At 48.6% G+C, this 12,240-nt stretch overlaps 1 protein-coding gene across 1 annotated transcript; it reads left to right on the forward strand.

Annotated features, from left to right (window-relative positions):
- Positions 1–330: 330 nt before the first annotated feature.
- Positions 331–3,771, forward strand: LOC124699322 (zinc finger CCCH domain-containing protein 23-like). Its single transcript, XM_047231643.1, has 8 exons — positions 331–941; positions 1,031–1,198; positions 1,276–1,556; positions 1,644–1,904; positions 1,999–2,215; positions 2,851–3,021; positions 3,192–3,263; positions 3,373–3,771. The coding sequence occupies exons 1-7, from the start codon at positions 331–333 to the stop codon at positions 3,223–3,225; spliced, it is 1,743 nt and encodes a 580-aa protein (XP_047087599.1). The 3' UTR covers positions 3,226–3,263; positions 3,373–3,771.
- Positions 3,772–12,240: the final 8,469 nt, after the last annotated feature.

A 12,240-nucleotide genomic window follows, 5' to 3' on the forward strand; every position in this document is an offset into this window, starting at 1 on the left:
CGTGCCCTTAGAATAAAAAAAACATAAAGGCTAGGAAGGAGGGAAACCCAGCCGTTCAGTCCAAAATTTCCCGAAAATACTTGTGGAGGGAAACTGAAACGAGGTACTCGAACACTCCACTTTCCTTCAGTACCCCACACCCACACTACACCCCAAGCTCCAAAACATTTAATTCACTGTGCCACTTACAGCTGTACCCCTCTCGCTCCTCGTCTCGTCTGTAACTCCTCCCTTTTCACCTCCCTCCTCCCTTCTCATCCCCTCCCACAAATCAAAGCGCACCGCGCCAAGAGAACACGAGGCGGCGAACCAACACAAGAAGCAGCCGCCATGGACGCCTACGAGGCCACCAAGGTGGTGTTCGCCAGGGTTCAGGAGCTCGTCGACCCGGACCTCGCCTCCAAGATCATGGGCGCCCTGCTCACCCAGGACAAGAGCGAGGAGGACATGATCCGCCTCGCCTTCGGCCCCGAGCACCTCCTCCACTCCGTCGTCGCCAGGGAGCGCGCCGACCTCCTCGCCCGCACCAACCCCTCCTCCCCGCCCGCCTCCTGGGCTATGGCGCCCGGCGATGGCGACGCCGGCCACCCCTTCTCCGCCGCCAGCGACCCGTTCTACCCCGACGAGGGGTACGGCTGCTGGTCCCCGACCAGCGGCGGCCACCGCCGGAGCTACTCGCTCAGCGACGCCGACGGCGGGTGGAAGCCGTGCCAGTACTTCGCGCGGGGGTTCTGCAAGAACGGCTCCGCCTGCCGCTTCCTGCACGGTCTCCCCGACGACGTCGCCGAGCAGGAGATGGCCGTCATGCGCGCCAAGGCCGCCGCTGTCGCCGCCGCGCGGGCGCAGATGATGCCCCCCGCCTTCGCCTTCTCGCCGTCTCCGCCCAAAGGCCTCGGCTTCCTCCTCCAGCAGCAGCAGCAGCAGCAGAGCGAGTCCCAAAGGTGACACCTTTTTAATCCCCACAATCAAAGATTCCATTTTTCTCTTGTCATTTTGCCGTGCGGATTACTGACGATACTTCCTGCTCCAGGGCGGCGGCCATGCTGCTCGCCGCCGGCGACGACATGCACAGGTTCGCCCTCCGCTCGCCCCGGATGGACCGCGCCGACCTCTCCAACAGCCACGGCGCGCGGCAGATCTACCTCACCTTCCCCGCCGACTCCAGCTTCACCGAAGAGGACGTGTCCAGCTACTTCAGGTACGCAAAACGCCGCCTTTGCTGCGTATTCGACCTCTCTGTTCCGCTCTAATGGCGATCGGTACTCGGGCGAGCAGCATGTACGGGCCGGTGCAGGACGTGCGCATCCCGCACCAGCCGAAACGCATGTTCGGCTTCGTCTCCTTCCTCTACCCGGAGACGGTGCGCCTCGTCCTCGCCAAGGGCAACCCGCACTTCGTCTGCGACGCCAGGGTCCTCGTCAAGCCCTACAAGGAGAAGGGCAAGGTCCCTGACAGGTTCAGGCACAGCGGAGGCATCTCTCCTCACCACCGCGACTTCGCCGCCGCCGGCCTGCTCGACTCCAGGGATCCCTTCGACCTCCAGCAGCCGCAGATCGGTGAGCATCTGAACCGTCCTACCTAATGAATTAGTGCATTTTCGTCGTGGATTTGTGTTCTAACGAGCTCTTCATTGCCATTGCCAGGGCAGAGGATGCTATACGGGAGCATGGCCGGCCACGAGGCGGCCTTCCTGAGGAGGAAGCTGGAGGAGCAGCAGGAGTCGGCGGAGCTGCAGCGTGCCATCGAGCTCCAGAACCGCCGGTTCATGGGGATGCAGCTGCTCGATCTCAAGAGCAGGGGCCACCACCTCCTCGGCTCCCCCGTGGGCTCGCCAGGCGACGGCAATGACGGCTGCTTCAATGCCAACGGCAATGGCGTGCACCATTTCGAGAACAACATTCAAGGTTCAGTTCTTGGAGCGTGGTCTTGATACGTTCTTCCTGCAAATGCGCTGTGTTCATCAAAGCTCATTCATCATCATGACTTGCATGTTTGCAGATAACAGCACTGGCCTTGTCATGGGCACATCTGCTGCTGCTGCTTCTGCCATTGGTAAAGACGGGAGGCAGGAGCAGCAGTATGAGGAGGAGGAGGGTGGTGGTGATGGCAATGGTGGCAGTCCCAAGCAGGCAGTCAACTCTGGGGAAGAGGGGAGGAGGGAATCTGGTCCTGGTGCAGCAGCTGCAACCAATGTTGTTTGTGGATACCAAGAAAGGTAATACTCCAGGATATCTGTAATCCTAAATTATTTTATTATTAAATGGCACCCCTCGGTTGGATGTCTGCGCGATATTCGAAATGCATTTTTTAAATAAAAACATGTAAATTTTGAAGACCATACTATAACATGTACTACCTCGCTTGTGTCGCAGCTTGTCTACATACAGTATATCTACACGCATTGCAATGTTCAGAAATATCCTTATCTAGCCATATCTAGCTATCTAGATAAATCAGCTGACACTTCTTTTGAAACAGAGGAAATATCATGCATCAAGTAAAAGTGCTAATCAAATCATCTAGTCATCAAATTTGGCAAGTTCAGTATTACAACATGCATATACTATGCATACACAGTAGTATATGCTAATCACATCATTTTCTTTATCCTAACAAAATTTGCTTTCAAAAGCCACTGCAAAAGGGAGTAGAGCTATATAGGCTTTTAGCTAGGGTGCTAATCAGTCTCTCTTGATTAGTACTAGTACTTAGAAGGGGCGGAGAGGGACCCCACTTAATGACTAGTCTCAAGTGTTAAGCAGTTACTTGTTCTTTTTATGTGGGGCTCTACCCTATCCGTGGTTGGTTGATTGATGTGTGTATGTGCGTCTCTTGCTGTTTGAATTGTAGTGGCATGGAGCACAACCTGCCTGATAGCCCCTTTGCTTCCCCCACCAGTGCTGCTGCTGCTGAGCAGCAGACAGCTCACACTGGTAGCATCAGCAGCTCCCACCCGGTGGCCTTGTCTCTGTTCCCCTCTGCTAAACCTCTCTACAGCTCTTGCTTCTCCCAAGTGCCCAGGTGATCAAATCAAACAAACCTTCAAGACCTCACTTCAGTTAGTTCAGTCCCATGTTAATAGAACATCATTAGCTGCATTAGCAAGTGCCCTTCTTACATTTATGTGATTTTTAGTAAATTGTTGCAGTCATGTGAGATGTTTTGCTTGTGTACTTGTCTTTCTTCTTCAGGTTCTCATCTGGGCATGGAGCCATTGGGCTGTGAATAGAGCAGGAAAAGGGCCCTCATCACATCAGCTAAGGGTAAGTGTCAACAGCAACCCTGTAACAATCATTCACTCAATCATGACGGATGGATATGATAGGAAAATTACCCTCCCTGATGTCTGTGATGCTTTTTTTTATTATGCAGGTCATGACCCCATCAAGTGGAAGTAGAAAACAAAGGAAAAAACTTTAACAAAGTCTAGGTGTATCTTCAGTTCAGAGAGAGGGACAGCAGCAACTCAACAACAACAGCAACAGATTAAGAAAGGAAACAAGTCAGTCCTAGGTTGTCTTTAGCTCTAGGCCTTTCAGTAGTAGTATAAATAATACCAGTCGTTTTAATTAGTACTTGATCCTGGGAAGAGTCGAGCAGAACAAGTGAAAAGTGATGCCACCGTCATGCATATATAACTGCATGCTGTATGCTCGACTCAGTGATCTGGTTGTAATGGATCTCAGTTTGGTGATAAATACTAGTATACCGTAGCTAATCCTTGACATCTTTACCAGCCAGGTGTTGTTACTTGATGCATAGACACCCAAAGAGCCTGTAACTAGCCTCCATGGTGTCGTTACATTGAGTTCTGCGAGTAATTCTGTGGTTGTTTTGGTTCCACTATTCGTAAAACTGAGAATGTAATTGCCAATTTGGAAGCTTTATAGCATGGCATACACCAGAAGATGGCCCTGATATGTGTTGCCAATTCAGTATCTGTGGGCTGTTTGCGTGTGATTAAAGTTTTCATGTTTTCTCTATTTTTTCAGGGCAGTTTTTGCAATTTGAACGTGTTTATCAAACCTCTATTCTGCACTTTGTATTACAATCAAATTGAATGTTCTCCCTATTACTATGTTTTCTATTCTCCAATCCAAAAGAAAGCCTTGACAATAATCTATATTGTTGTGAGCTGATCTATCAATGTATACAACCACAATTCTTGCAAAAAAGTGTCATTTCTTTTTACTCTTGTTTGCTCGGGCGAAACCCTAGCCACCGCTTCCTTATCATCTCCACCACATCCACCTTGTCGGGCTAGAATGTTCCTCATCCTTACCGCTTGGTTTGCGTTGATTAGCTAACGTTGATGCTACATGTCCCCTTTTCTACTAGAGGTGTTTTAATGGTCATGATAGTGCCACAGACTAGGTGGCGACAATGCCACAACGTTATTCCCTGAACCGTCGAGGATGCTCATGAAAAGTTCCCGTAGTTGCTTATGGACTTGATGCTAGTCGCTACCTGGGGGTGTGTCCCTGTCCGGCGCAATGTACATCCGTGTCGATCTAGGCAAGACATTCCTCACGCTGAGTCCTACAATCTACTTGGTGACTCCTCCTAGGTGCATGGGTGGAGGGCATGTTGATCCGGGTTCCACAAGGTGTGATCTATGGGTGTGTCTGACATCATCGCCTCGACCATAATGCTCCTTTTGATGCCCATGGAATTGGCAATAGGATGACCCTGTTGGGGGTCTCGGTTACGAGTTATATGGCTATGGAAAAACCACATCACACTGTCAGTACAAGGGAGGAGCGTACATATGTAGATAGGTTGGAGTACTGCTCCATATCATGCATACATATACAATGGAAATGGAACACGGTGAATAAATTCAACAATGCCTACTTATAAGTTGGGATAGAGGATAGTTATTTCTTTGTTGGAAATTGTACGGGGGAGTGGGGTGCTAATCCTAAGAGTGAATCACTGGAAAATAGAAAACATATATACTCTTCTTCTATATCTTTTAGATGACAGGATTTGAAAATGGAGGAATGGCGGGAACACAAGATTGAGACACAACGTACCGATATTCCTGTGCTAATCCTAAGAATGAATCATTGGAAAAAAATGCATGTCAACTGTTCCTCTATATTTTCTAGATGGCAGGAACTTGAAAATGGAGAAATAGCGGAAGCACATGATTGAGACACGACGTACCGATATTCTTAAAGGATCTTAAAATTCGAGGACTTTGCAAAAGGTAGCCATGAATGATGCACACGAGACAAATAGAGAAATTTGAGATGACGGAGGAGAGAGTAGACAGTGATAGTCGATAGACATAGTAGATAGAGGTAAAGTGCAAGTACCTAAGACTTGTGAAAGAAAAATAATACTGATCCTACTACATTTATATTTAGACAAATCTAAGATATCTATTTATGGACAAAAACATCTGGGATTGCCTCCCTTAAAGAGCTTTCTTCATAGCCATAGCCATATAGTTAGGCTTACTTACTTGTTTCAAGTGGTATATAAGGTATGTGGTAGCTTGAATCTTGGTGCTACCTCCTTCTTCGTTGTGAGATGCTCTTCCAATTCCGCGGCAAGGGCACCAGAAAATTTGTCTTGATGATGCTCGCTCGTATATCGTCAAATCGTTGGGACTCCAAGCGCAGAGTGTCGTAGCAAGCATTTTTCCCCCACAAGGGTGACTCGAGGGTTTATATCGAACTCTCGGGGAATTGGCTTCAAGTTATATCCTCTTTCTCTTCTTCCAGCAATCATGCAAAGCAAAGTTTTGCCTTGTACCCCAAACTCCACCATGTGGTTTTCAAGCACAAGGTTTCGTATTAGTTATTGTAGATAAAAGAGGTAACGAAAGTAAAGTAAAGCAAATAAACTATGCAAATTAATAAAAGCAGTAAAGCGATAGTTGTTTTGGGGTTTTGAGTGTGTTCAAGTAAATAAAGTATTTTTATATTTTTGGATTAAAATATTGTTGCAAGTATAAAGTAAGATAAAAGCAGTGGAAATCAAGGTGTTTCATATGATTAAAATTGGACCGAGGTTCATGGGTTCACTTGTCTACTCTTTTTCTAAGTTGTAGTGGATACTAACAATTCATCAATGATATAATATTGGTGGAACTTCAATATGTGTTTTATAAGCATTCATATGGGCATCACGTCCTAACATAGATATGATGCAACATCTCTCTTATACTCCACAAGAAAGGGAAAAATTCAAGCAATCTTTTATTAAGAATTAACAGAGCATAGCCTTAAGTATTTTGACATGATGTTTGAATATCAAATATGCTACCTTGAACAAACAAGATTATCACTATTGTCACATGATAAACATAGAACATGCATTCACTTTATCCCTAGTGGGGCAGCAAAGGAAAAAGTAAAACCATAATAGATCATGAATTTGTTGTCACTATTCAATCACTAAAACCATTCTACTCCATCTAATACACACTTCTCCCCGCACATGTTCTTGCATACAAGTTGGATCAGAACAAGTACTTAGGAACGGGGTACATGATATGCATCTATCAATACAACTTACACATAATAAATTCCAATCTAACATATCAGTTTCATAGAATAAAGATCCTCCACATAGGAATTACATATATGACCATAATCATGTTGGACAGCTCATGTGCTACTAAGATCTATGAAGAAAAGGAGAGAAATAGATCAATCTACTGCCACAAACCCATAGTTTAGGGGTGGAATACTCCCCCTTCATCATGGTATTGATGTGGAAGATGATGGAGAAGGTAGAGATCCCTCCGAAGGCGGCTACGGTGGAGTTTCCCCTCCAATCTTCGCTGCTTCAGCCTCTATTTTGGTGATTCAGTGTTTCTACGGTCCCCTTGAGGGAAACCTAGGAGGGTCATATATATAGTAGTATTTAGGTCAAATGAAGTCGATTGGCGAAAGAATCAGACGAAATGGATGACCGAGGCTCAAAAGAGTCAAGGTGGCGCACCCACCCTTACTGGGCGCGCCACTTGCCCTCTTTTGGGCCTCCAGGCCCTCCTAGTGAGATCCAAGTGCTCCAGATGCTTATGTTGGTGAAATATTGGCATCCCCGAAGTCCTATCTCAATTTGACTCTGTTTAGGTCCCTGAAAGTAAAAAAATACACAAAATAGGATTTTTCTGTCCTGTAGAGTTATAACCCAAATAAAGGGGATCATTGGTAAATCCCAATAAATCAATGTAAAACATGGACATAACATCATATATGTTACAAATATGTGAGAATATGTATCAATAAACTACAAAGTTTACATGCATCAACATCCTATGATCACAAACGTTACTATCTATTCATTTTTCACATGATTGTATTGGAGCTATCGATGGTACTCATGTGACAACAAGGGTGCCCAAAGCACAGTCTTCAACATTATGGGGAAGGAAGCACTACGCTAGCCAAAATGCCCGCGATGCTGTGGATTTTGATCTGAGGTTCACATATGTGCTTGTTTGGTTTGGAGGGTTCAACTCATGATGCAGTCATCCTGGCCGATGGCTTGTCCATGCTTGATGGGTTACAAATTCCTGATGGTAAGTTCAACTAGGAGATGCTGGATATGCATGTCGACGTGAGATTGTACCACCCTTGAGGAAAACAAGGTACCACCTTAATCTGAGACACGCAAGCCTTAGAGTCACCATTGAGAGGGTTTTTGCTGCTTTGAATAATAGATTTAAGATCCCTGACGAGAAACCTTTCCACACTTACAACGCTCAAATGAAGCGGGTTCTTGCTTGCTGCATTATTCAAAATTGGATCTTAGGTTGGAGCGAGGACGAGTACTTCCAAGTACGTGTTGTGCCCGATGAAGTTGAGATGAGCCCTAGTTTTTGAAATAGGCGACAATAAAGCCTGGAAAAACAAGAGGCTCGAGTGGGCAGATGCAATGTGGGAGGCCGGAGGACAAACTAAAATATGAGAAGTAGAAAAGAAGAAGAAGATGATGAAGCCGAAGAAGAAACTACCCTCGACCCCCTTTTCGTGAACTTCACTTTGATTCCCCTCTAATGAATTATCCTTTCGATTAACATTGTACTGTTATGTTAAACTCCTATTCATAGTAGCTAGGGATTATGCTTATGAACTGGCAATCATATTAGCTAGGTACTCTGTGTATGAGCTGCCATTGTCTGTGATGACGGTAATAGTATGGTAAGGTCATCAATACAGAGAAGTGGTTACACAACCTTTTTCTGGATGGTACCAAACAAGCGATATCTCATCGCCATCGCGATTTGGGCTTGGCCACAACCAATCAAACACCAGGAGCCTTCTGACCCAATCCATGCATCACAAGCAACCAAAAAAATCGCCAAAGTTAGCCCATGCCTCGTTTCGAAGGATGACCCCACTAAGCCCCAAATTAGGCCATGCTAACAAACACGCCCTTGGTGTTCGAAATGGTTTAGTCCACGCATATATTCTCTTGTTAAAAAAACGCATATATTCTCAAAAATATGTGACATCTAAGAGCATCTCCAGCCGCGTCCCCCAAAGCGTCCCCCAAAGGGATTTGGGCGCGCCAGACAAAAAAACCGTTCCAGCCGCGTCCCCCAAAGCCCATTTTTGTCCGGCGCGCCCCCATACGGTGTCCGGCGCCCCGAGCCCGTCCCTGTCCCACAGGGGACGCACCGGCGACGCCGGACACACCGAAAAGCGAGACGGGGAGTGGCGGGGCCGACTCGTCAGCGGCACAATAAATTTTTAACCTAACCGTCGCCTACCTCGCGACGGAAGTTGTTGGCGGTGCGGTTCTCGCAGCCGACGGTGCGGTTCCCGCAGCCGACGCGGCGGCGCGTCCCGTCGCGCCTAGCTCGCGTGCCGGCGTTAATGCGCGCCACCGCTCCCCCGCCTCCCTCCGGCCTATAAAAGGGCCGCCTCTCATCGTCCCTCTCACACACAAACCCTAGCGCCTCTCTCCCAAACCCTAGCCGCCACCATCTCAACAAGACTCGACGCTATGTCCGGTAGAGGCGGAGGCCGACCTCGCGGCCGTGGTCGTGGTCGTGGTCGTGGCCGCGGCAGAGCTGAACGCTCGCCGTCGCCTTCCACGCCGCCGGCTTCATCATCGTCGGAGATGGACGTGGAACCAGACGTGCGGTTCGAGTTCGTCCTCGTCCTCAAGGGCGACCCGCGCGGCATCCAGAGGCTGCCGGACTCCTTCGCCGACTACGTCGTCGGCGACGATCTCCCGCGCACGATGCATCTGCGGGAGGCTGCGTGCAGCTACTACCGGTGGATCGTCGACGTGATCTACGACGCGCGCGACAAGATGTACCTCAACATCGGCTGGGAGAAGTTCGCGCGGCACCACGGCCTCCAAGCCGGCTTCATCCTCCTGTTCTCCTACTTCGGCGACAGGGACATGAGCGTCAAGGTCTTCGACGAGACGCGGTGCCGCCGGGACTACCAGGGCGACATCACCGACGAGGAGGACGACTGAGTGTTCTTTTCTTTGCAGCGAACACGTGCACAGAGGTTTCTGGATGTTCGCCTCATCGGTAGAGCCAACAAGGGCACCATCCTCCCGTTGGATTTTCCAGTTTAGGTGACTGGGTGTGCCCTCGAGTGTTCTTTCTTAGCAGCGAACATAGGAAACCTTCGATGCACGGCCTAGTTAGGTTTAGTTTCTTTGCAAAATTTTATATTTGTGTCCACGACGGTTCAAACTATGTATTAGTTTGTGGAAAACCATGTGCCTAACTGTGTTTTCGTGTAAACCACGTTCCAAATTATGTATTAGTTTGTGGAAATTGAAATAAAAAATTCAAAAAAAGTATTTTAAATGTTTGGGGGCGGCGTTTGGGGGACGCGGGCGGGGAGCGACGTCCCCCAAAGGCGGCACGAACAAAACACGTCCCCCAAACGCTCAATCCGGCGCGGTTTGAGGGACGGTTTGGGGGACGCGGCTGGAGATGCTCTAAGGGCATCTCGAGCGGCCCAGTGTGCCCGAAGAACCCCTTCCCCCTGCCGCGCATAGATCAAGTCATGGACTCTACTTCCGGCCGTGAACTGTTGACTTTTCTAGATGCCTATTCAGGCTATCACCAGATTCCTTTGAATCCGATTGATCAAATAAAAACTTCATTCACTATCCTGTACGGGTTATTGCTATACAACTATATGTTTTCGAAAAAAAAAGAGTAATCCAGGAAAATCCCACCCGGTCTACGGGGAGGGAACGAGGACAATGGAAAAGCCGCACATGCAGGCGCAGCGAGGGGAAAGCGATGAGATGGGCGCTGCTGCTGCGGCTTTTGGCGCCGTGCAGGGACCAGACCGGAGCGGAGTCCAGGGGCAGTCACGGGCGCCGATAGCCCTTCTCTCTCTCTCGCCCTGTCCTTGTGCCCATGCACTTGTCATCTCCCACTGCATACTTCCGCCGTCCTCTCGACGCACTAGACCAACAGGCAACAGTGCTACAGCTTACCCAGTACGTTCCCCTAGACCCCTACACAGGATTTACTGCTCCGTTTTACTCCTTGTGAGCTGTGACGGGAACGGGAGTCTGCTTCGCGACAAGCTCGGATTTGCCCGTGGTGGAAGGACCCCTGTTGTCAAAAGGGTGAAGCTGATGTGTACCCGTCAATGGAGACCTGACGGGGAAATGGGGGACACACGCACCTACGGCATGCATATGTCAGTGATGCGATGCCCGGCTTTACCGTCGTGCAGCCCATGCCTCTTGCTTTTCCTTCCCTTCACTCTGGTGGTAACAACAGTTTTTTTTCTTTCTTTCTATTTCGACGTGAAAATTGAGGGCTCTTTTGAACTTAACGATTTCCAATGAATTTTCTAGGTTTTGTTACGACATTTTCAACGGGTTTAAGACACGTTTCAGACACCAAATGTGTTCGTTTTGATTCGATTGGGCGGCCCGCAAATTGGAAATGAAGTTGTGTTGTCCCTTGTTACATTTGGGCAGGAGGTGAACCCAGCGATGGTACATATTTTTAATAATTTATCGCATATTAAAAACAATTAACATATGACCAAAAAAAGAAAAAGGACATAATAAAATAAAATTAGATAAACTAAATGCAAACCCAAGCTAACTACGATGTCCTCGTGGCCTAAGCATCATCGTGATCAATGATGATGACCACCAACGATGACCACAACCACGGTTGCACAAGAGCCGTTGGCCAATACACCGGCGGCTCCGGCGCAGGTGGCCTAGGCGCTGGTGATAGAGCATGCCAACCACGCCACGTCTGCACTAGCGCAGGAGCTGCGCATGCGCTTCACAATGACCATGGATGGAACGGGGCTAGCTGGGGCCAGAGAGATACCTGATGCGTGGCGACCCGACTCTTCTGTCGGCACAGGAGGCATCGGAACACTTGCCTAGTTTAATTCCCACCCACCAGGGAGGTGCACACCCGGTCATGGCACATGCCGCTTGACCTCCCACACGGCGTAGGCCACCTCAATGCTCACATAGGTGCAGCTGCATGGAGGCGATTGTGACGCGCGACGATGACGCCCCAAAGAGGACCCGACCTCATGGTCGTTGCTGCCGTCCTTCTTCTCTATTTCTTCCTGCAATGGGGGAGCTAGGGTTTGTGGGTATTGCTGGAAGTGGAAGATAGGCTGGTATGGGAAGGGGGCGCGATAATCGACATTAAAAAGTATCGGAACGCTGCCTTCATTAGTGGAGATGTAGCAGACGGGCGGCTAGTGTTAATGATGAAGCAAGAGGTGATGCAACAATGGGTCGCTGCCACGTGGATCCGGGCGAATGTGATGGGATTCACAACATAGACAACAAAAAATTTCCTACGAGATGCGAACAAAACCGAGATCCAACCTAGGAAGATCCAAGATATAATGTAATAATATGCAACCAACGAGGAATATGACATATACATACCCTCGTAGATTGCAACACGGAAGCGTATTCAACACAATCGATGTAGTCGTTCTCTCTGCGATCCAATCCGATCAGCACCGCAACGAGCGACGCCTCTGAGTTATGCACACGTGCATTACACTATTGTATCCTCCTTCTTAATCCAACAAGTATGGTGGAGAGATAGATGGGATCTACAACCAGTGACAACAGTGGTGTCTATGGTGGAGAGCTACACGGGTAGGGTTTCACCTACATGCCAGAGAGGAGGATGAGGAAGAGAGAGACATCATGGGGTATGGCCGGCTAGGGCTGAAGTGACCCTGCTCCCTGTGCCTCCTCCATTTATATAGGGGCAGGGGGCACCTTGGCCCCTCC

This window comes from Lolium rigidum, chromosome 3 (genome assembly GCF_022539505.1).
Source record: "Lolium rigidum isolate FL_2022 chromosome 3, APGP_CSIRO_Lrig_0.1, whole genome shotgun sequence".
NCBI classification, from domain to species: domain Eukaryota; kingdom Viridiplantae; phylum Streptophyta; class Magnoliopsida; order Poales; family Poaceae; genus Lolium; species Lolium rigidum.

Excerpts from the sequence above, each read along its gene's own strand:
- LOC124699322 (XM_047231643.1), top strand. The coding sequence starts at position 331 with ATGGACGCCTACGAGGCCACCAAGGTGGTGTTCGCCAGGGTTCAGGAG. Across the intron at positions 942-1,030 it reads CAGCAGAGCGAGTCCCAAAG|GGCGGCGGCCATGCTGCTCG; the intron begins GTGACACCTTTT and ends TTCCTGCTCCAG. Across the intron at positions 1,199-1,275 it reads GACGTGTCCAGCTACTTCAG|CATGTACGGGCCGGTGCAGG; the intron begins GTACGCAAAACG and ends TCGGGCGAGCAG.